General features: G+C 38.2%; 1 protein-coding gene across 2 annotated transcripts in view; it reads right to left on the bottom strand.

Moving 5' to 3' along the window:
• The window catches only part of RBL1 (RB transcriptional corepressor like 1), a 75,622-nt gene that overhangs the window by 39,629 nt on the left and 10,330 nt on the right, over nucleotides 1–25,663 (bottom strand). The window contains exons 3-14 of one of the 2 annotated variants that reach the window (XM_029221741.1): nucleotides 23,554–23,754; nucleotides 23,242–23,306; nucleotides 23,014–23,142; nucleotides 22,742–22,902; nucleotides 17,294–17,343; nucleotides 16,485–16,671; nucleotides 15,488–15,654; nucleotides 10,398–10,510; nucleotides 10,102–10,205; nucleotides 5,038–5,175; nucleotides 3,048–3,212; nucleotides 295–427 (exon numbers count right to left, since the gene is read on the bottom strand). In XM_029221741.1, coding sequence (XP_029077574.1) covers nucleotides 295–427; nucleotides 3,048–3,212; nucleotides 5,038–5,175; nucleotides 10,102–10,205; nucleotides 10,398–10,510; nucleotides 15,488–15,654; nucleotides 16,485–16,671; nucleotides 17,294–17,343; nucleotides 22,742–22,902; nucleotides 23,014–23,142; nucleotides 23,242–23,306; nucleotides 23,554–23,754 — 1,613 coding nt within the window. Of the gene's footprint in view, nucleotides 1–294; nucleotides 428–3,047; nucleotides 3,228–5,037; nucleotides 5,176–10,101; nucleotides 10,206–10,397; nucleotides 10,511–15,487; nucleotides 15,655–16,484; nucleotides 16,672–17,293; nucleotides 17,344–22,741; nucleotides 22,903–23,013; nucleotides 23,143–23,241; nucleotides 23,307–23,553; nucleotides 23,755–25,663 lie in introns of both variants that reach the window. The other variant, XM_029221740.1, reaches the window with a different exon arrangement.

Below are 25,663 nucleotides of genomic sequence, written 5' to 3'. Positions count from 1 at the left end.
TTAGCATTGAGGAAAAGTTGTGTATACTTATGAAAAAGCCAAAATACTATTTCCACAATAATAGACACTGCAATTTAAAAAATAGATTAGATTCAAAATCAGAGTGGAAATCTTATTACTTTAATATAAAAAAGTATACAATGAGCCACACGGGGTATTGGCATAAACATTAATCCCCTTTCAAATCTTGATAAAAAAATTGTATTTCTTAATAATACGTTAGGCAAGACCTGAAATTTTCTCTAAAAAAAGATGTTTGTTATTTTTTCATTGTTTTACCAATGTTGAACCTACCCTTTCGAAGACTCCCACTGTCAGTCCGAACTTCTTTGACCCTTGGATGCATTAGAGGAGACATTGGCATCATGGGAAGATGTCCCTGTACATTTCCCCCATTTCCTGTTTCAAAATTATTTGGGAATATAACCTGTAGAAAACAAAAACCCTCTGCTTTACACACAGATAAACCCACTGATCAAAACATAACAGAAAAAATGAGAAAGAAAGTCTTCTTTTTACTGTTTTATTTCCCTGTCCTTCACAAAATATATCAACTTGCATAAAGTGCTCAATAGTTAACATTGTTAAAGATATGTAAAGAGTTCAACTCACTTAATCTTATAATATATCTAGTAAAGTTTACTGACCACTAGAAGTAAACCTATGAGGTAGGCACTGCTATTCTTCACTTATGGATGAGAAAATTGAGGCTCAAAAATGTGAAATCTGCCCAAGGACACAGTACTACTAAATATTAGAGCAAGGGCTTCAACCCAAATCCTTCTCTTTTAAGTTCATAGCTTTTTTTTCCACTTCCCAATGGATTCCATAATGGAAATATTGATGAATACTGAAGATTGCCCAATTAATCATAGTCTGCTGCAAAAGACCAAAGAAGCATGGAAGAGAGGCTTTAAGAAATCATCTTTTCAGTGCTTCCTAAACAGTTCTTTCAGTTGTTTGAGATTAGAGAAAAACTCAAGATTAATGAAGTACAAGGAGACACAGAAAAGCAAAGTAGGATGTATAGACAGGAGTTAAAAAAGAATAACACAGAGGTGAAGGGAAAAAACTCAATTTCTCATGATACTAAACTGTTAAATGTGCAATTTGTATGCATTAGGTAGAAGCTTTTAATCTTTTTATTGTAAATACTACTAATTAAAAGTGTTTAATTCTTTATATGGATATTTAAAAAATTAAAAATGATGGGATTAATGGTTTCTTAGATCTGATACTGAAAGCACAAGCAACAGAAGAATAGATAAACTGGATATCATCAAAATTTAAAACTTTTGTGTTTCAAAGATCATCATCAGGAAAGTAAAAAGACAACCCACAGAATGGGAGAAAAGTTTTACCAATCATATATCAGATAAAGGAGTGTATCTAAAATATATAAAGAACCCTATAACTCAATAATAAAAAGACAACCCAAATAAAAAATGGGCAAAGGATCTGAATAGATATTTCTCCAAAGATGATAAAGAAATGGCCAATAAGCACATGAAATGATGTTGAACATCATTAGCCATCAGGGAAATGCAAAAAAAAAAACCACAGTGAGATAATACTTCATGCCTACTAGGATGGCTAGAATCAAGAAGACAGATAATAGGCACTGGAGAGGATGTGGAGATATTAGAATCTTTATACACTGATGGTGGGAACGTTAAATGGTGCAGCCACTTTGGGAAACAGTCTGACGGTTCCTCAAAAGCTTAAAAAGAGTTACTATATGGCCCAGCAATTCCACTGCTAGCCATATACGCAAGAAAAATGAAGGGCTTCCCTGGTGGCGCAGTGGTTGAGAGTCCGCCTGCCGATGCAGGGGACACGGGTTCGTGCCCCGGTCCGGGAAGATCCCACATGCCGCGGAGCGGCTAGGCCCATGAGCCATGGCCACTGAGCCTGGGCGTCCGGAGCCTGTGCTCCGCAACGGGAGAGGCCACAACAGTGAGAGGCCGCGTACCACAAAAAAAAAAGAAAGAAAAAGAAAAATGAAAACGTATGTCCACACAAAAACTTGTTCATGAATGTTCATAGCAGCATTATTCATAATAGCCAAAAGGTGGAAACAACACAAGTTTATAAATAAACAAACTGGTCTATCCATACAATGGGATATTAGTAAGCTGTAAAAAGGAACAAAGTGCTGATACATACAACAACATGGATGAACCTAAAATCATTATGCTAATAAAAGAAGTCAGTTATACTCAGCCATAAAAAGAAACGAAATTGAGTTATTTGTAGTGAGGTGGATGGACCTAGAGTCTGTCATACAGAGTGAACTAAGTCAGAAAGAGAAAAACAAAATACAATATGCTAACACATATATATGGAATCTAAAAAAAAAAAAAAAAAAAGGTTCTGAAGAACCTAGGGGCAGGACAGGAATAAAGACACAGATGTAGAGAATGGACTTGAGGACATGGGGAGGGGGAAGGGTAAGCTGGGACAAAGTGGTGAGAGAGTGGCATGGACATATATACACTACCAAATGTAAAATAGATAGCGCTAGTGGGAAGCAGCCGCATAGCACAGGGAGATCAGCTCAGTGCTTTGTGACCACCTAGAGGGGTGGGATAGGGAGGGTGGGAGGAAGACGCAAGAGGGAGGAGATATGGGGATATATGTATAGCTGATTCACTTTGTTTTAAAGCAGAAACTAACACACCATTGTAAAGCAATTATACTCCAATAAAGATGTTTAAAAAAAAAGAAGTCAGTTTAAAAGGACCACATATTGTATGATTCCATTTACATGAAATGTCCAGAACAGGGAAATCAATAGAGATGGAAAGTAGACTACTTGGTTGCTTAGGGGCTAGGTCAAGAAGATAGAGGTTAGGGAAGTGATACGTAAAGTTTCTTGTTGAGGTGGTGTGTTCCAAAAGTGACTGCGGTGATGACTGCACATACCTATGAATATACTAAAACCCACTGAATTGTATACTTATGGGTGAATTGTATGGTATGGGAATCACGTCTCAATAAAGCTGCTTTCATAAAATGATGGGATTATTAGCCTTGCCCTAACTCACTTCTTCACAGGTAGGAACTCTGTTTGTAGAAGCCTGGAGAGCCTCCCACAGCGCAGAATCATGACTCCATGCTAAACTCTCCAAAATCTGTTCTTCAATGCTGTTCAGGTGTTTCACCATGTCCCTGGAGAGTCCTTCCTCTGAGCGGATCACCACCTCAATAACCTGGAGAAGAGAAAACTGAGAAAGTAATGTGGTCTCAAGTAGTCAGTTCTAGACTAGGCTGACATGTATGGCTAGCTCTGCTGTTATTAATGACACAGAACCAAGAATATCTTTGAACCATAATTCTATGGCTTATTAATATATTTTTAATTTATAAAGAAGCTTTTAAGATTTTCAAAATACTTTCACATACATTTCTGGTTTTCATGTTTTATTTTACACATGGAAAACAGAGGCAACGATAGGTGAAAGTGGTCAACAGCCCAACAGTGGTAGAAGTCAGGTCTTGGGTTCCCAGTCCAATGTTAGTTTGAATTCACTGCCCCTTCTCAGACTATTCCTCCCAACAGCTCAAAAGAAAGAATGAATAACATATTTAAAAGGAACTTTGCTTATATACACTATAGTTCCATTTTAATAAGAGTAAATATCTAGAGCAAAGTCTGTAAGCATATATATATAAATATTAATAGTGATTATTATTTGTAATTAGGATTATAATATATGACTTTAATATCTACATTTGTGTGTATTTTCTGTTTTTCTTCAAGGAGTATATATTATTTATGTGGTTAAAAAACAACGGCATTGGGTTTCCCTGGTGGCGCAGTGGTTGAGAATCCGCCTGCCAATGCAGAGGACACAGGTTCGAGCCCTGGTCCGGGAAGATCCCACATGCTGTGGAGCAACTAAGCCCGTGCGCCACAACTACTGAGCCTGCGCTCTAGAGCCCGCGAGCCACAAGTACTTAAGCCCCCGTGCCTAGAGCCCGTGCACAGCAACAAGAAAAGCCACCGCAATGAGAAGCCCGCGCACCACAACAAAGAGTAGCCCCTGCTGGCAGCAACTAGAGAAAGCCCGTGACCCAACGCAGGGAAAAACAAATAAATAAATAAATTTATTAAAAAACAACAACAACAACAACAGCATTTAACTTCTTGAATGAAAAAAGGATGTTACAAAAAAAATGAATTGTTATTAGGTGAGGGCAAAAACTAAACTTTTTCCTCAGATAAAACTACATATATTTCCTAATGGAAAATCTGAAACACATACATAAACATTAAAGTAAATATAGAGAAGCAATTTTCCTTACAAAACTAAAAAGAATTTAAATTCCACTCAGTCAGCAAGTAAAATGGATAGGGTTTTCAGTGATCTGCATTTCTGTAACTTTAGGTATAAAAATTTAACTCATCAAACTAACTTTTCTATAATCAATAATTTGCAAGTAACACAGATGACAAAATATTAACTAAATTATGCCAACCAGTATAATAATAGCATCAGTCTTAAATTCAGACATCAGGTAACATTAGTTACTGCAGCTGTGACCTCTGTGTTCTGTAAGAAAAAGGTTCTAGCAGGTAAAAAAGGGTGAGTAAGCTAAGATTCATCCACAGTGAATTAGCTCAAATTTCGGGAAGGAGCACCATCTGTTATTACAGCCTCAGTAGCTAGACCATGACCACAATTAATTTTAGACCTTTTCTTTCTCCTGAGAGAAAGAGTTTTTGTTCTTCATCACACATCTATTTAACAGGATTATGATTTTCATTCATAATATGGAAATTCAAACTTAACGACTTAGTTCCTGGCCACATTTGCAAGTCAGTGATGGAAAAACTGAAGCTATGAGATTGGCTTAATTTACTGATCCCCTCTCTTCCTCTCCCTTTTGTCCTTGATTCCACCCTAAAAGGAATGCTTTCACAATACCTCTGGAAATATTTTCCAGACATCACTACAGCTCACTTCTTCAGCATTAAGACAAACAGAATGTTTACCTGAGGCACACCATAACAGAACTTTGCTCTCATCTCACCTTATAAAAATAAAATGGTCGCAGATTAAGAACTTGAATAATCCAGGGAAAAGTACGAGGTGAGCTATAGGCAAAGAGCACAATTTCCAAACAACAGGCCATCAAGGAATGATGAAATATATCCTGCTCTAAAAGAACCTTGGGGAAGAGAAATACCACAGTTTAATAAATTTCTCAGTAATTTTAGCCTCTGCCATTATATAAAGAAGACTATAGAAACAAGAAAAAATAACTTATATCTTACTTAAGTTATAAACCATAACTTATATAAGTGTACATTATATTATACTAGATTACCAGAGATAAAAATCTGAGTTCTTAAACTGATAGTTTTCTTATGAGATACAGTCTTGCTCAGTGACAGATGTTAAATTCAAATGAGGCATAAACAACAATCTACTTTGAAACTGGAGTAAATAATAAAATAATTAATATTCCTGCCAAGAGAAAAGCATAAGAATTGGGCTCCTTTATTTAAATGACAGTTTTATGTCAACTGTTTTGTCAACATAAGGGCAGTGTTTATTAATCAAAACACTAAAATCAAAGGTGTAGTATATCACAGCTAAGATTTTTAAAAGTTCAGAGAAAGAAATATTTTACTAAGATAAAGTCTTGGGACTTCCCTGGCAGTGCAGTGGTTAAGACTCCATGCTTCCACTGCAGGGGGTATGGATTCGATCCCTGGTCAGGGAACTAAGCTCCCGATGCCACGTGGCGTGGCCAAAAAAACAAACAAACAAAAGATAAAGTCCTATTTCACCACTGAGTCTAAAATTTAACATAAGTTTTCAGTTCTTTAAATGGTGTTTGTTGCCATCCTTCTTTCAAATACCATTCCAAATCAACAAAGAGAATAAGCAATAGAAAATATCTTGGATAGAACAAGGAGTTAATTGTAACCACAAACCATATATGAAAACTGAAACTGGATGAAAGGATGACAAATTACTCAGCAGAAAGTAGGATGATCAAACATAAGGGCCTGAAGAGAGACACTTAAAACAAATAAATCTGCTGCACTCAACTTGGGAAAAACACAGCAACTGAAGGCACAGGCAGAATGAAAAGTACAGGTTAGGCAGGGGCTGACATGGATGGGTGATTTTTAAGTTTATGGTAGTCAGAAGTCCTCAGGTCCCCACCCAACATCCACTCTAAGGAGTCAGATGATAGGTCTCTAGTCTATGCCAACAAGGATCTAGAGAATTATTCTCTACAGAAACTGAACTAGAGAGAATCAGAGCTTGAGAACACCAGGCATAGAAGAGACCGTGGTTTTAGGTGAAAGTCTGCAGACTGAATTGTGAGACCAAGTTTCCCTTCCTTGCTCTGCTCTATAACACCAACAGCCAGGCAGATACTTTTCTAAAGAAACTGAAATATTCCAGAGAAGTCTTAAAGACACCAACAGTTGAGGGTCCCTATACTACATGATCACTTGAGGCTACTGGACTTTTATTCTCACTCTCGCACACAGAGCTTTGAGCCAAACTGTTTTGTCAACATCAGGGTTTATTAATGTCTCATTTTTAGTGACTCATTCAGAAAGTAGACATTTGAGGAAAGCCTCCAACTGAAAGACAAAGGTGTAATCCAACATTTGAGGAATAATCCAACATTTGAGGAAAGCCTCCAACTGAAAAACAAAGATCAAAACAAATGGAAAAGAAACTCAGAGGAAACAGAGACAATGCAGGCATCAGAAGAAAACCTCAAAGAAATCTAAATTAACCTCAAAGAATAAGTCTTAGAAATGAAAATACAGGTAAAATAAAAAATTCTTTAGAATTGGATAGTGAAAAATTGAGTAAATATCCTTAGAAGTAGAACAAAAAGACAAAGAAATAGAAAATAAGAGGATTAATCCAGAAGGTCCTTTATCTGAATCATAAAAGCTCCAGAAAGATAAAATTGTGGGCAATACATTATCTAAGAAATAATGCAATAAAATGACCCAGAACTGCAGGACGTAAATTTCTGGACTAAAAGAGGAACTCTGTAGGAATGCCCAACACATGAATGAAAAGACCCACGATTAAGGCACTCTATTATAAATTTCAGAACATTAGTGATAAAAGAATGATAACTAAGATTCCAGAAAGTAAAAACAGGTCACATACCAATACAAAGAATTAGAATGCCACTGGATTTCTAACTAGCAATACTGGAATCTAGAAGATAATGGAGCAATGCCTTTAAAATCATAAAATTATACAAAGGCAACTATTAATCAAGTGTGAGTCTAAAATAAAGACATTCTGGACTTCCCTGGCGGTCCAGTGGTTAAGACTCCACGCTTCCAATGCAGGAGGTGTGGGTTTGATCCCTGGTCAGGGAACTAAGATCCCACATGTAGCGTGGTGTGGCCAAAAAATACAATAAAATAAAGACATTCATGCAGTTTTTAAAAAGACACTTAAGGCAAGGTAAGGTTTCCATGCTTTACTTGAGCTGATAAAATGTCTATACCACTGGATTGTGAAATTATGTATGTATAATGTAATACCTACAGCAACCAGTAAAGAAAAAATCTATACAAAGATACACAGTCTAAAAATGTTCAAATTGACCCACAGGAAGGTAGGAAAAAGAAAACAGAAAACAAAATATAAAATGGCAGACTTATGCCCTAACAAATCAATAATTAAATTTAATAGGTAAATTAAATTTACCTATTAAAACAAAAAGGCTGACACAGTAGATTACAAAAAACATGACAACTATATGCTGCCTACAAGAAACTAATTTCAAAGGATGTTACAGGTAGATTGAAAGTAAAAGAATGGAAAAAGAGGGCTTCCCTGGTGGTGCAGTGGTTGAGAATCTGCCTGCTAATGCAGGGGACACGGGTTCAAGCCCTGGTCTGGGAAGATCCCACATGCCGCAGAGCAACTAGGCCCGTGCACCACAACTACTGAGCCTGCGCGTCTGGAGCCTGTGCTCCGCAACAAGAGAGCCGCGATAGTGAGAGGCCCGCGCACCACGATGAAGAGTGGCCCCCGCTTGCCACAACTAGAGAAAGCCCTTGCACAGAAATGAAGACCCAACACAGCCAAAAATAAATAAATTAATTAGTTTTAGAAAAAAAGAATGGAAAAAGATATACAGGCATACCAGGTTCCAGACCACTGCAATAAAGTGAATATGCAATAAAGCAAATATTGCAATAAAGTAAGTCACACAAATTTTTTTGGTTTCCCAATGCATGTAAAAGTTATGCTTACACTACATTATAATCTATGAAGTGTGCAATAGCATTACGTCTAAAAAAATAACTTAATTAAAAATTACTTTATTACTAAAAAATGCTGACCATCACCTGAGGCTTCAGTGGGTCGTAATCTTTTTGCAATAGTAAAGATCACTAATCACAGATCACTATAACAAATACAATAGTAGTGAAAAAGTTTGCAATATTGCTACAATTAGCAAAATGTGACACAGAGAAATGAAGTGAGAAAATGCTGTTAGAAATATGGCACCAATAGACTTGATGCAGGGTTGCTGCAAACCTTTAATTTATTAAAAAGTCACTATTTGTGAAGCACAAAAAAGTGAAGCACAATAAAACTAGGTATGCCTGTATAAACATCAGCCAGATGACTTCAGAACAAAGACAATTACCAGGCTCAGAGAGGGATGTTCTGTCATGATAAAATGATTAATTCACCAAGAAGATATAGTAATCCTCAATGTCTATGCATCAAACAGCAGAGCTTCAAACTATATGAATTAAAAAAAAATCTGATAGAACTGAAAGGAGAAAGAGACAAATCCACAATTTTATTTGGAGACTTCAATACCTTTCTCTCCTCTCAATAACTGATAGAACTAAACCAAAAATTAGCAAGGATACAGAAGAATTCAACACCATTAACCAACAAGATAGAACTGACATTTACAGAACACTCCACCCAAACAACAGCACACAATCTTTTCAAGTGCGCAGAACATTTACCAAGAAAAACCACATCCTGGGTCATAAAATAAACCTCAAAAAATATAAACAAAAAGAACTCATAAGAGTGTATTATAAAAGTTTAGATATGGAAAACAAATTAGTGGCTAAAGAGACTGAGTGTCACTTAAAAAGGGGTAGTATGAGGGAGATCTTTGTGGCGAAAGAACAGTTCTGTATCTTGATTTTGGTGGTGGTTACCTAATCTACACATGTGATATAAGGGTAAAAAGCAAGACACATACATTGTTCTAATGTCAATTTCCTGGTTTTGATATACTATGTAAAATGTAACCACTGGGGGCAAATGGATACATGGGATCCCTCTGTACTACTTTTGCAACTTTCTGTGAATCTATAATTATTTCAAAATAAAAAGTTGAAAATTTACTTCTTTCTCCAGAAGCTATGGGAGCATATGCTCTATCAAGTATTAGTAAATCATGAAAAAGAAAGACGTGGAATCCAGGAAAAATGGGGAACCAACATAGAGGAAAACTTCCAGGGTGCAAACACAGAGAAATTTTATTACACTAGTTAAGCAGCACCTCCAAACATCAACTTGTTCTTACTGGAATTGAAGGTCAGAAGGCTCCAAGAGTGACAAGAGAGAGGAGGAGGAGGAAACAAAGATCATATGATAAGTTTGACTTCTTAGAAAAATTCCTTTACATAGCTATTGGAGAGAGTGATCAGACTTGATCAAATGTCCAAAAAAAATGAAGCAAAAAAAAAAAAAAAGCCATCAACATTTTATTCCTCAAAACTCCCTGAGCGGTATGGCTAGATATTTTAATTATCAGTTGGTTTAATAGTTGGGGGATTTCATCATTAGCTAGCTAGGAACGAAGGACAAAAAACCGACCAAAGGGAAAGGATAATGATGGTGCATCAAAGAAAAATTTTATGTATTTCACATTTCTGCCTAGAGGTGGCTAGCACTGGGTGTGCCAAAGACAACTAAGGCCAATTAAGATGTCATCATGGGTAAGTTTGCCATTAACTGCTGAGCCCCACAATGAACTACAGAGGCTCTCAACACATTGCTTCCAGGCTTACGTTCTGTAGACCTCGCCAGTCGCTGGGAGAGTGAATTTACTTACTGACATGTCCATTCCATGAAGTCTTCGTGTCTCCTGAACCATTACAGTCTCTAATATTTTATAATACAAAATTTCTGCAAGCTTTAGTCTGTTTACAGCAAAATCTACGGGGGGGGAAACAAAGGGAAAACACGTGCTAAATAAATGTAGCTGTTAAGAACTAAAGAACAAAACTTATATAAGCTTCAATCAGATATATTAAAAATTGCAGGGAAAGAAAAAACTTGAGTTTCTATTTTTCTTGGAACAATCTATCTACTTTCAATGCTTTATCAATTTCAGTTTTGTCTTCTTACCTATGTGAGATCCTGGCTGTTCATCTGTTGATTGGGTATAGTGTTGGCAGAAAGTCTGTCCTATTAGTTTCACTGTTTTCATAATGTTTTCCATAGGATTACGCATACAAGACCTAAAAAATACAAAAGGAACCTAATTAACAGAAAAAAAATTCCAGAGTACCAACATTTCTTCATTCAAGAATTAGTCTAGTTTTTAGTGACCAAAGTCCTATTCTCAGGTGTAAACCTAGATATGTAAACACAGCATATTTCAAACCAGTCTACAGCCTTTAAATATAATCATTTGGCATATTGTTTTGGAATTTCAACATTAGGGGAGTCAATGTTCTCTCTATTATGCTTCTATTTATATGAAATTCTAAAAAGGCAAAATTCTAAGGACAGAAAACGTATCAGTGGTTTCCAGAGGCTGGGGATGGCATAGGGATTGACTACAAAGGGGCATAAATTTGGGGGGACTGTTCTATGTCTTGATCATGGTGGTGATGGTTATACAACTGTATACATTTGTCAAATCTCATACAACTGTACAGTAAAAAGGATGACTCTTGTATATAAATTATACTTCAATAAACCTGATTTAAGAAAGATTTCTTCATCTGATTTAAGAAAATGATAGGCAGCATTTATGTATATATTGTGCTGGAACAATAAACTGCATTTAGTTCTTATCAAAGCCAAAAGAATAACGAGTAAAAAAAATGTAGCATTAAAAAGGAAGATGGACTTCCCTGGTGGCACAGTGTTTAAGAATCTGCCTGCCAATGCAAGGGACACGGGTTCGATCCCTGGTCTGGGAAGATCCCACATGCTGCAGAGCAACTAAGCCTGTGTACCACAATTACTGAGCCTGTGCTCTAGAGCCCGCAAGCCACAAGTACTGAAGCCCGAGCACCCTAGAGCCTGTGCACTGCAACTACTGAGCCCACGCACCGCAACTACTGAAGCACTAGCGCTCTAGGGTGCACGTGCCACAACTACTGAGCCCAAGTGCTACAACTACTGAAGACCGTGCGCCTAGAGCCCATACTCTGCAACAAGAGAAGCCACCGCAATAAGAAGCCAGCATACCATGACGAAGAGTAGCCCCTGCTTGCAGCAATGAAGACCGAACGCAGCCAAAAATTAAATTGAAAAAAAAAAAAAGACATTTGGCAAGAAGCAATTAATCCTGTTACTTTTATATTATTAACTCTGTTACCTTTCTATCAATAAAACACTGAATACAGGTCTTAATTCAGAAATGACAAACAAATCCAAGACTGTGAGAAACAATGTGATTTGCCCAAAGCCAAATAACTAGTGCAGGGTTCAGAATTCCCAGTCCCATGTTCAAAAAGACCAGCATCACGTGCAGCATCATGTGCCATGTAGCATATATGGCAAAAACATTTTATGTTCTTATCAAGTTCTTCTAATGCAAAGCTGTGCCTCTTGAGTTATATTTTCTTCCAAATAGGTTGTCTTTTTAAAATTTTATTATGTGGTAAAAACACATAACAAATTTACCCTCTTAATTTTTAAGTGTACATTACTGTCAGCTATGTGCATGTTATTGTATAGTGATCTCTAGAACTTTCTCATCTTGCATAAATGAAACTCTATACCCATCGAACAACAACTCCCTGTTTCCCCCCTCCCCCACCCCCTGGCAACCACCATGCTACTTTCTGTTTCTATCAGTCTTATTACTTTAGGTACCTCATATAAGTGGAATCATGCAGTATTTGTCTTTTTGTGATTGGCTTATTTCACTCTGTATAATGTCTTCAAGATTCATCCACATTGTAGCATATGACAAGATTTCTTTCTTTTTAAGGCTGAGTAATATTCTGTTGTACATACCACATTTTCTTTATTCATTCATTCAACAGTGGACATTTAGGCTGGCTCTATATCTTGGCTCTTACGGGTAGTGCTGCAATAAACTTGGGTGTGCAGCTATCTCTTTGAGATCCTGTTTTCAACTCTTTGGGGTATATACCCAGAAGTGGGATTGCTAGGTCATAAAAATTCTATTTTTGAGAAATCTCCATACTGTTTCCCATATCAGCTACACCATTTATAATCCCACCAATGGAGTGCCAATTCTGATACTCACCAACACATTTATTATTTTCTGTTTTTTTGATAGTGGCCATTCTAACGGGTGATATCTCATTGTGGTTTTAATTTGCATTTACCTGATGATTAGTAATGTTGAGAATTTTTTCACATGCTTGTTGGTTATTTGTATGTCTTCTTTGGAGAAATGTCTATTTAAGTCTTTTGCCCCTTTTTCAAATCAGGTGTTCGTTGTTTTTTTGTTTTGTTTTTTGTTTGAGTTGTAGGAGTTCTTTATATACTCCGGCTATTAACCCCTTATCTGATATATGATTTGCAATTACTTTCTTCTATTCTAGTAGGTTGCCTTTTCATCCTACTGATTATTTGCAATGCTGTACAGAAGTATTTAAGTGGGATATAGTCCCATTTTTCTATTTTTGCTTTTGTTACCTATACTTTTGATGTCACATCCAAGAAATCACTGCCCATTTCAGTGTCATAAAGCTTTTCACCTATGTTTTCTTCTAGTTGTACAGTTTCAGATCTCATGTTTAGGTTTTTAACAAATTTTGAGTTAACTTTTGTACATGGTGTAAGATAAAAGTCCATCTTCATTCTTTTGCATGTGGATATCTCAAAGAGATATTTGCATACTCAAGTTCACTGCAGCATTACTCACAGCAGCCAAGATGTGGAAGCAACCTATATGTCCACTGACAAATGAATGGATAAAGGAAGTGTGGTATGTACATATATACAATGGAATATTATTCAGGCTTAAAAAGAAGGAAATCCTGCCATATGCTACAGCATGGATGAACCTTGAAGATATGATACTAAGTGAATCTGACTTTCCCTATAGTGTAGTCTTGGCACCCTTGTCAAAGATCATTTAATGATATACGTGAAGGTTTATTTTGGGACTCTAGTCTATTCCATGTCTAGTCTACATGTCTGTCTTTATGCCAATACCATACTGTTTTGCTTACTGTAGCTTTGGAATGTGTTTTGAAATCAGAAATGTGAGGCCTCCAGCTTTTTATTTCTTTCTCAAGATTATTTTGGCTAATAAAAGTCCTTCAAGGGCTTCCCTGGTGGCGCAGTGGTAGATAGTCCACCTGCCAATGCAGGGGACACGGGTTCGTGCCCCGGTCTGGGAAATCCCACATGCCGCGGAGCAGCTGGGCCTGTGAGCCATGGCCGATAAGCCTGTGTGTCTGGAGCCTGTGCTCTGCAACAGGAGAGGCCACAACAGTGAGAGGCCCGTGTACCGCAAAAAAAAAAAAAAAAAAAGTCCTTCAAAATTCCTTATGAATTTTAGATTTTTTTTTTTCTATTTCTGTAAAAATGCCATTGGGATTTTGATAGGGACTGTACTGAATCTGTAGATTGCTTTGGGTAATATGGACATTTTAACAATATTAAATCTTCCAATCCATAAACATGGAATGTCTTTCCATTTATTTGTTTCTAGGTTCTTTGTCTTTTGCATTCTATGTTTTCTTCCTTCCTTCCTTCTCTTGTGCTTTAAAATGTCTGCAAGATGCTTTGCCATTTCTTTTTAACTTGTTCATGCTAAATGGATAGTTCAGTTCAGATCTATTTATTCAAATGCTATGAGGGTAGATCTTTATGAATCTTCCTACTTTACATGCAATCTGCTTACCTTCTGAGCTGTGGTTGAGGCTGGGGTTTCTTCTGTCCACTTTTCTATAGACTGAGGTTTGGGGACTAGTGGGAGGGCACAGATGTGCTATGTTCAGCTTTTGTTAGAGGATCAGGGCTTTGCTTTCTCTTCTGAGATTTAGTTACATGTCCCCATTCCAGGGTTCACTATACCTTGGTCAGAGATATTTTCTAGTTCTATGAAGATCTCTCCCCAAATAAGCTAGGAACCTTGGAAAATGGCAGGCCCTGAGAATTTTTCATATTTCTGCTATCTTGGTGGTATACAGGGACTTTCACTTGGGGAGGTTTCTATGACTTTTTACTCATATGCCTACTCACGCCATTTGTTTCTCTCCACATCTGGGTTATTAATGAGTATTTTCAAGATCCTATCAATAGGACTTCCCTGGTGGCGCAGTGGTTAAGAATCTGCCTGCCAATGCAGGGGACGTGGGTTCGAGGCCTGGTCCGGGAAGATCCCACATGCCGCGGAGCAATTAAGCCCGTGCATCACAACTACTGAGCCTGCGTGCCACAACTACTGAAGCCCGCGCACCTAGAGCCCACACTCTGCAACAAAAGAAGCCACTGCAATGAGAAGTCCGTGCACCACAATGAAGAGTAGCCCCCGCTTGCCACAATTAGAGAAAGCCCACGCGCAGCAACAAAGACCCAACGCAGCCAAAAATAATAAATAAGTAAAATAAATAAATAAATAAATAAAAAGATCCCACCAACACACCCTTTTCCCCCAGTAACGCTTCTTGGAGATAGGCATACCAGAGCAACCATTTCCTTTCCTAACCACCACTTTGGAAAATTACAGCATGAAAACATATCCCTCTCCTCATTTGGTTTCTGCTGATAGATAGTCTGCTGATTTTTACTGTTCTGTTATTAGGTATTAGGAAATAAGGTTCTCTAATCTGGCCTCACTTTATCATCTTTACTATGAAATATGCTTCTTTTTCTTAGACAATTGCATAAAATTCCATTTTACAGCTGTACCATCAATATGTAACCAGTCTCCCATTTGATGGACATTTATATTGAACCCATTTAAAAACAATGTAAAAAGAAAAACAGTAATGCATAAATTAGGGGTGTTACCAGAATGGAATGTTGGAGCTAAATAACCTTTAAGATGCATTTAACCTTGAAAGTCTATAATAATATGAAATAAAATTTATATATAATTTTTAATAGGTACTTCTATCTGATTTTAGGTCAACATACTTTGTGACTGAAATGGTACAGTAAAACTTGCCAGATGTATATCCAGTATCTCCAGAATTCGGAAATACTGAAAACAGAATGGAATACAGAATCTAATTTAAAAGAGACATTTGGAAAAATACTAGTATTGTACTCACTCAAAAATGTTTATAAGTTGTTCACTTGGTGCATTTTTCAGTCCGGCCACAATACTCTGTAACCGGCTCACACTTTGGGTGGCTGAAGCAACAGGAGTAATGACTGCTTCTTTTTCTCTTAAATATCGTCGTCCTGTCAGTGGTGTAGAAGGTGCAAATGATGTTTTCTGTCAGAAAAGAAAATTATGTGAGATTAAAAAGCTACCTTCTTCCCCATTATGTGTTTAATTCAGTACATATGCCATCTTCTCTATTCATGTTTAGTAGGTTACTTTCTCCCCCTCTTCTGGTTACCCACCAAATTTTTAGCAATATTATGCTAATAACATCCTACCTTTGAATAACACTTTCCCAAAGTGCTTTCTATCCATAATCTCATTTTATCTTCATAACATTCATTTGAAATATAACAGGCACATTTTCATTTTACATATGAGGAAATAGGCACAGAGAAGTTATAAAACTTGTTTAAGCTGACAAAGGTAATGGCAGAGCTGGGACTAAAACTTAGGTTTCTATCTTCTGGACCAGTGAATTTTCCATCAGACCTCATCCTCCAACCCACCTAAGACATAAATACAGAATTAAGCCTTGGCTATTAACAATCAAATCCAGAGTTATATGGCTGAAGTTTGGGAAGAGCACATAGTTTGTCATGGGTAGGAAAGCAAACTAAATTTTAAATCAAGAGAAGAGTGGCTAAAGTGATGCAAAGAAAAAACAGGAGGAAAGCATAAATCCTTCTTCATATCCAAAGACACATACTCTACTGAAAACCCAGGCATTCTGGGAAAATATCCAAATATGAAAAATTGCAAGAAATGAGGTAAAAATACTAAATGCCATAGTTTTGAAAGCTACCTTTAAGGCTTTCATGGGAAATATGAGTTAGTAGAAGAAACTCAAGATTTAACTTGAAAGATGCTTCTGCTGTTAGTAGAATCACACACACAGAGAAAAAGATCATTCAAGACTGAGGCCAGGCTAGGTTAATTACTTTTTCAAAGTGTTGTTGAAGGTTACACTCCACATTAGCCTGTGCTGTCAGTTTCCCTAATGGGGCATCACCAGTGAACTTTCGAGGAGTTCCAATTTCCTCTTCTGCATCTGCTCCCAAAAAGATCCTCTCATCAAAGTCACCAACAGTTAAAACATATTCTTCATACTCCTTGTTCACTGCTTTGCTGAAAAGAGAATTATTTTAAGCTGCTAGAACAAAACTAAGTTACACAATGGATTTATCTTGACTTGAAGATAGATTTTGACTCCACAGACTAGAAAAGCTCATGACTTTCTAGTTTTTATTAACTTTGCCCATCTAACAATATCAGAGGTTTCTATCCGATCACAGACATTCTTCACATTCACATACATGGCAATAAATTACTTTGAAAGGTGAGTGAAAAGAATATACACTTAATCTGGAAACTAGTTGAACCTAATTAAGACCTGATCATTGAGGAAACAATTGTGTGTGGCCTTGAAATATAAGCACATTCTGAACTTGCCAATATTTGATTAATTTGCCAATATTAGTTTACAAAGAATGTAAACTCAAATACAGAAGTCATTGGGTCTGTTTATGAGTTTCTCAGGAGAGCAGCTGTTTTAAGAGCAAATGGGATCTTAAAATAAATGTACTTAAAGACAGCAAGGCTTAGTGATAACACCCACTCAATGCCACAGAAGCAGAAGGAACTTGAATTTGGAGCAGTTACCTTCATACAACATTTTCACTTAACAAACTGCAACAAATCATATTGATAACTTATGATATGCCAGATACCATCAGTGCTAGACACTTACCTATTATCAGTAAAACTAGAAAGGTCCAGAAGGCATTCTCCCTTTAAAATCTGGGGAAAAAAACCCACTTTGTGACTTCATGTAAGTAAGCATACTAACATACACACAAAAATACTACATTTATCTAAATTTTCACATTGGTAGTTATTATAAATAACACACACACACACACAATAGAATTACTAAATATTTCTTTCAGACCTGTAAATCCTATTTAGTATGCAAATAAAATATTAAAAAACATTTAAAGTCAAGTTTTGAAAATACTTCGTAGTCTATAGCAGTGGTTTCCAAATTTTAGTGACATAACAATCATGTAGGGGAACTTGTTAAAAATGCAGACTGACAGACCTCAAGGTCTCAACTAAGGCAGCAGTTTGTTTTTTGTTTTTGCGGTTCGCGGGCCTCTCACTGTTGTGGCCTCTCCCGTTGCGGAGCACAGGCTCTGGACGCACAGGCTCAGCGTCCATGGCTCACGGGCCCAGCCACTCCGCGGCATGTGGGATCCTCCCGGACTGGGGCACGAACCCGTGTCCCCTGCATCAGCAGGCGGACTCTCAACCACTGCGCCACCAGGGAAGCCCAAGGCAGCAGTTTTAACAAATTCCTCAAGTAATTCTCATGAAAGCTGTCCAATTTTAAACATTGGTCTATGGAAAATGGAAACTAACAGTTACTGAATGATAATATATGTCAGGCAAGCAAAAGACTTGAAAGGAATATAGGTACTGTTACTGGTGACAGAGGAAAACTACACTGTTATCAATATTTTCTGTGTATCCACACTATACTTAGATTACTACATAACAAGGGTTGCAAACTCAAATGATTTCAGGGGTCAGGGATCAACGTACATAAATGAAGACGGCAGAAAGCACGCTTCCCATCCTAAAAGAGGTGGCCAAAAGACGTGGCCATCATTTAGCTTGACAACAGTTACCATGTAGAAATTGCAAACCGGTATTGCCATAGCTTCTGATTTTTAAAAAATTTTCATATAAAAGATCTTTATGTATAAGTTAAAAATTGAACAAAAGAAAAATGAAATAAAAAATTAAAACACCCTAAACAGGCCAAATAAAGTGTCTGGCCCATGGTCAGGAGAACCACTGTCCAAACCAGGATACTTTTGGAGTGAAAGAAGACACTATAATAATTATGCCAAGACAACAGCCAAAACCCAGATAATTCAGGCAAACCAAGATGAATGGTCATCATAGCCAGGGGCCACTAGTGCCTTGCACAATAGACATAATCCTTGAGTTCCTTTAAAAGTTTATTTTGCTGGAGATTAAAGTTTTACAAAGAGTTATTTTACATAGATATACATATACACACAAAAATATATACTGTGTATATATACACATAAATAAATACTTGTTTGTTTGCTGAAAGATAAGACTAAATACAAAATGATGTCCAAGAGGGACTTCCCTGGCAGTCCAGTGGTTAAGAATCCGCCTTCCAATGCAGGGGATTCGATCCCTAGCCGGGGAACTAAGATCCCACATGCCGTGGGGCAACTAAGCCTGTGCGCCACAACTACTGAGCACACGGGCCACAACTACAGAGCCCACGCACTCTGGAGCCCATGCACCACAACCGGAGAGAAGCCCGCGTGCCGCAGTGGAGGATCCCTCATGCCGCAACTGAAACCCAATGTTGGAGATTGGTTCAAGATGGCAGAGTAGAAGGACGTGCTCCTACTCCCTCCTGTGAGAGCAGCGGAATCACAACTAACTGCTGAACAATCATCAACAGGAAGACACTGGAACTCACCAAAAAAGATACCCCACATGCAAAGACAAAGGAGAAGCCACAGTGAGATGGTAGGAGGGGCACAATCACAATAAAATCAAATCCCATAACTGCTGGGTGGGTGATCCACAAACTGGAGAACACTTATACCACAGAAGTCCACCCACTGGAGTGAAGGTTTTGAGCACAACATCAGTCTTCCCAACCTGGGGGTCCAGCAACGGGAAGAGGGATTCCTAGAGAATCAGGCTTTGAAGGCTAGCGGGATTTGACTGCAGGACTTTGACAGGACTGGGGGAAACAGAGACTCCACTCTTGGAGGGCACACACAAAGTAGTGTGCACATCGGGACCCAGGGGAAGGAGCAGTGACCCCAGGGGAGACTGAACCAGACCTACCTGCTAGTGTTAGAGGGTCTCCTGGAGAGGTGGGGGGTGGCTGTGTCTCACTGTGAGGACAAGGACACTGGCAGAAGTTCTGGGAAGTACTCCTTGGCATGAGCCCTCCCAGAGTCTGCCATTAGCCACACCAAAGAGGCCAGGAAGGCTCCAGTGTTGGGTCACCTCAGGCCAAACAACCAACAGGGAGGGAACCCAGCCCCACCCATCAGCAGACAAGCGGATTAAAGTTTTACTGAGCTCTGCCCACCACCAGTCCCTCCCATCAGGAAACTTGCACAAGTCTTGTAGATAGCCTCATCCACCAGAGGGCAGACAACAGAAGCAAGAAGAACTACCATCCTGCAGCCTGTGGAACAAAAACCACATTCACAGAAAGATAGACAAGATGAAAAGGCAGAGGGCTATGTACCAGATGAAGGAACAAGATAAAACCCCAGAAAAACAACTAAACGAAGTGGAGATAGGCAACCTTCCAAAAAAGAATTCAGAATAATAATAGTGAAGATGATCCAGGACCTCGGAAAAAGAATGGAGGTAAAGATCAAGAAGATGCAAGAAATGTTTAACAAACATCTAGAAGAATTAAAGAACAAACAAACAGAGATGAACAATACAATAACTGAAGTGAAAAATACACTAGAAGGAATCAATAGCAGCATAACTGAGGCACAAGAACGGGTAAGTGAGCTGGAAGACAGAATGGTGGAATTCACTGCTGCAGAACAGAATAAAGAAAAAAGAATGGAAAGAAATGAAGACAGCCTAAGAACCTCTGGGACCACATTAAACGCAACAACATTCGCATTATAGGGGTCCTTAGAAGGAGAAGAGAGAGAGAAAGGACCCGAGAAAATATTTGAAAAGATTATAGTCGAAAACTTCCCTAACATGGGAAAGGAAATAGCCACCCAAGTCCAGGAAGCGCAGAGTCCCTTACAGGACAAACCCAAGGAGAAACATGCCAAGACACATAGGAATCAAATTGGCAAAAATTAAAAACAAAGAAAAATTATTGAAAGCAGCAAGGGAAAAACAACAAATAACATACAAGGAACTCCCATAAGTTTAACGGCTGATTTCTCACCAGAAACTCTACAAGCCAGAAGTGAGTGGCATGACATACTTAAAGTGATGAAAGGGAAGGACCTACAACCAAGATTACTCTACCCGGCAAGGACCTCATTCAGATTCTATGGAGAAATCAAAAGCTTTACAGACAAGCAAAAGCTAAGAGAATTCAGCACCACCAAACCAGCTCCACAACAAATGCTAAAGGAACTTCTCTAAGTGGGAAACACAAGAGAAGAAAAGGACCTACAAAAACAAACCCAAAACAATTAAGAAAATCATAATTCTATCAAACATTTAGAGAAGAGCTAGCACCCATCCATCTCAAACTCTTCTAAAAAATTGCAGAGGAGGGGCTTCCCTAGTGGTGCAGTGGTTGAGAGTCCACCTGCCGATGTAGGGGACACGGGTTCGTGCCCCGATCTGGGAAGATCCCACATGCTGTGGAGCGGCTGGGCCAGTGAGCCATAGCCACTGAGCCTGCACGTCCAGAGCCTGTGCTCTGCAATGGGAGAGGCCATAATAGTGAGAGGTCCGTGTACAGCAAAAAAAAAAAAAAAAAATCTACAAACAACAAATGCTGGAGAGGGTGTGGAGAAAAGGGAACCCTCTTACACTCTTGGTGAGAATGTAAATTGATACAGCCACTATGGAGAACAGTATGGCGGTTCCTTAAAAAACTGAAAATAGCATTACCACATGACCCAGCAATCCCACTACTGGGCATATACCCAGAGAAAAACATAATTCAAAAAGACACATGCACCCCAATGTTCATTGCAGCACTACTTACAATAGTCAGGTCATGGAAGCAACCTAAATGCCCCTCGACAGACGAATGGATAAAGAAGATGTGGTACATATATACACAACAGAATATTACTCAGCCGTGAAAAAGGAACGAAATTGGGTTATTTGTAGAGACGTGGATCAATCTAGAGAGTGTCATACAGAGTGAAGTAAGTCAGAAAGAGAAAAAACAAATACTGTATATTAACACATACACGTGGAACCTAGAAAAATGGTACAGATGAACAGGTTTGCAGGGCAGAAATTGAGACACAGTTGTAGAGAACAAACGTATGGACACCAAGGGGGGAAAGCGGTGGGGGGTGGGGTGTGTGGTGGTGTGATGAATTGGGAGATTGGGATTGACATATATACACTAATATGTGTAAAATGGATAATAAGAACCTGCTGCATAAAAAATAAAATTAAAAAAAAAAAGACCCAAATCTACCAAAAAATAAAATTAAATAAATAAATGTTTCTTAAAAAGTATGTGTAAGAGAAGAAACCAGTTAGGGAAGACTTTATGCTCAGAGGAAAATCTCATAATAGTATTTGCAAAGAGGGGAACTATAATAATGACCTAATCCATATTCCTATTTTTTTTTTTTCCAACCAAAGAGAAAACTCAAGTCGTAGCTGGATTAAATGGCTCAGCGTTGGGGAAATAAATTGAGACCCAAAGGAAAAAGCCAGGGCTTCCCTGGTGGCGCAGTGGTTGAGAGTCCGCCTGCCGATGCAGGGGACGCGGGTTCGTGCCCCAGTCCGGGAGGATCCCACGTGCCGCGGAGGGCCTGGGCCTGTGAGCCATGGCCGCTGAGCCTGCACGTCTGGAGCCTGTGCTCCGCAGGGGGAGAGGCCACAGCAGTGAGAGGCCCGCATACCGCAAAAAAAAAAAAAAAAAAAGAAAAAAGCCAACTCAAACATATAGAAAGAGTGAGGTAAATTATTGAGAAAAAAATCCAGAATGCATGTAGGTAGCCCACAACTGTAAGGGATTTTCTGTTCTACTCATATTGAATTAAAGCTACAGTTGTTATATTGATACATCATCCTACTTTTAATAAACAGTCAGCCAGTTATTCAAATTGTGGCAATAAACTAACTTACTCTGACCTCCTGCTTTTCATAATTCTTTATCAGGCTTACTCTGATGTTCTGTTCTTTATAATTCTCTATCAGAACCTCCTATAGTTGCCTCTGACAGTGCATTTACTTGACAGTACATACAGATGGTCACATTCTTCAACAGCTCAGTTTTGCACATCACAGAAAATCACAGGACAACTCCACATCACATCAGAGACTGAAACCTGGGAATCTTGACCCTGAGTCCTGTAATGTTAAGAACTTGCTTAAAATATTGCTTTTCCCCTTGAGGCTGCTGCTGCTGACCCCCCAAAATCTGAGTCATTTAATTTAAGTATAGTACCTTCCTGTCAAAGAGCTTTGAAATATATGGCTTAAAGTAGTGCTCCTTTATTCCTTTGGCTTCTACCAGAAGTCCGTCATGTAGTTCACACAGTACAGGAATGATGCAGGGAGGTTCTTCAGAAGCCCTAAAGTCAGCAGTATGGAAATCAGATGGTAAACCTAGTTTGACAGGATATAAAGAGCAATGGAGGGAAAAGAGAATATGGTCAATTTTTGAAACTCTTTTTCTAAAAATTGATAATCAGTTTTCAAAAATACATAAGGTCTTACCTTTAAATGACGGATTTAGCAAGTCTCGTCTATTTGGGCACATAATGGCATTGGCAAAAATCAGATCCAAGCAGCACAGAAGTAAATGATAAGAGTTTACTAAATCATCTCCAATCATACGAAAATTACCTTTAGAAGAAAAGAGACATAAAACCCAGAAACCTTTCAGGTCAAATAGCACCAAGTTCCCACAGTAGAAATGTAAAACACCTGAAAGTGTCACCTTACCCTTAGTATAAACAAAGAGTGTCCAACAGAAATTAAAGAGCTCCTTAACACTGCAAGGAATCCTCCTAAAAAGGGGGAAAAAATGTACTTTTTATCTGACTTACTAAATATCATTCCACATTTGTCACTTAAATTGAAACAGCAAATATAACAAATAGTAAAGTCAAATTACATATAAAATCTCATTCACAAAGGACAGACAACTATGTTTTATTAAATGGAATTAAAAAGTAGACTTTTAAAAATGCAAATTCCCTTAATAAGTTTGTATCATAATTTTTATGTCAATTATATGAGGATTAAGTGTCTCACCTCTGCTTCCTGCTTCGTGGTAACTTTGGTGGCTCTTCATATGGATTTTGAAATATATCTAAAAAAATTGGCTCAAATTTTTTGAAAATTACAGTAGACACCTCAAAATTTCTTTCTAGCCTTTCTATACGTTCACGAAATTCTTGTGGCAAGTTTGACATGTCCATCCACTTCTTCATTTTACTAAAAAACTGTATTAAACTAAAAAAACAGAAAAAAAGCAACTTTAAAATGAGGCCATATAATGGAAGGAAAAGAAGACACTCTACTTAGGCCTAAAAATCTTTATAAAATGCCTGATTTTATTTTAAAAAAAAGAGAGAGAGAGAGAAAACAAAAACCTCACTCCAAGTGCTATGAAATTACTTTGGTTCCCAGAATCACTGTGGGAATGTAGATTTTGAATTAGTAGTCAATATATAAAATACCTTCTACTATGCAGGGAGTACCTATCTACTTCCTTTATTCCCTGCAGCACCTAGACAATACTCTGCATATAAATTACAAAGTAAATGGTAGGCAACAGACTGATGAGTTCACAAAACTAGTTTGAGGAAAGACAGAATCTCCCAATACTGGATTCTGGAATTTGATCACAAAGCACCAGGCTGTTACAGGGCAGGAATAAAATTCAAATGTTTGTGTTCCAACGTGTGGTTCTACCTCCAAATATAAACTAAGAAGGTAGTACATACCCAGAAAATCACTTAATGGATAATGGCTCTACCTTTCTGGCTTATTTAATTATGAGTGCATTTTTTATGTCCTCATGTTAGTATGGTCTTAGACTGAAATTTTGTAGTGTTAAAGCTCATTTAAGTGTCTAGCGCTATATACAGAATGATACTTGTAATTTTTTTCTTAAAAAAGGTGGTGGAAGAAATCATTAGCTAGTTGTCCATAGGTGTTCAAACTCCAGACATGCTGATTGAAATCTAAAAATCTGAGTTTTTAAAAAAGATCTTTATCAGGGCTTCCCTGGTGGCACAGTGGATAAGAATCTGCCTGCCAATTCCGGGGACACGGGTTCGATCCCTGGTCCGGGAAGATCCCACATGCCGCAGAGCAACTAAGCCCGTGCACCACAACTACTGAGCCTGCGCTGTGGAGCCCGCGAGCCACAACTACTGAAGCCCGCATGCCTAGAGCCCGTGCACAGCATCAAGAGAAGCCACCGCAATGAGAAGCCCGCGCACCACAATGAAGAGTAGCTCACACTCGCTGCAACTAGAGAAAGCCTGCGCACAGCAATGAAGACCCAACACAGCCAAATAAAAAATGTATATCATGATACCCTGTGTGTGAGAATTCTCCTTTTTGGTTTTCTTTTTTTAACGGGTAATATGCATAATTACAAAATTTAAAAGGTACTAAAGGATATATGATGTCCGCTACCACCGCCCTCCCAGTTTTTTTCCACTAAAGCAATCAACTTTGCCTTAGTGACTAATTACATTGTTACTAGTTATTTGTCCTTGCAGAGCTTTTTAAGGCATTTATAAACATATACCTACTTAAACTTTTTTCCCACTCATACGATACCATACTACCTACAATATTCTGCACTTCATTTTTTTCCTATAACTTATTTTGGAGATTTTTTTTTTTTTTTTTTTTTTTGCGGTACGCGGGCCTCTCACTGTTGTGGCCTCCCCCATTGCAGACCACAGGCTCCAGACGCGCAGGCTCAGCGGACATGGCTCACGGGCCCAGCAGTTCCGCGGCATGTGGGATCTTCCCGGACCGGGGCATGAACCCGTGTCCCCTGCATCGGCAGGCGGACTCTCAACCACTGTGCCACCAGAGAAGCCCTGGAGATCTTTTTATATCAGTTCATGTAATACTCCTTCCATAATTTTAAAAGCTGCATTTTATTCCACTATATGAATGTACCATAAATGTATTTAAACATTCCTTTTATCCCTTAATCTTTTTATTTTGAAATAGCATCAAACTTACAAAAAAGTTGCGAGAATAGTATACAAGAACTCCTTTATTCACCGATAATTAACATTTTGTGTATTTGCTTTGTCATCCATCTCTCTCTCTCTCTGTGTATATATGTGTACACAAGTGTTCCTTGATTTATCATGGGGTTACATCCCGATAA

Source organism: Monodon monoceros, unplaced genomic scaffold (genome assembly GCF_005190385.1).
Source record: "Monodon monoceros isolate NGI ecotype Baffin Bay Population unplaced genomic scaffold, NGI_Narwhal_1 Super_Scaffold_13, whole genome shotgun sequence".
Taxonomy (NCBI): domain Eukaryota; kingdom Metazoa; phylum Chordata; class Mammalia; order Artiodactyla; family Monodontidae; genus Monodon; species Monodon monoceros.
This window is presented reverse-complemented; position numbering and strand designations above follow the sequence as displayed.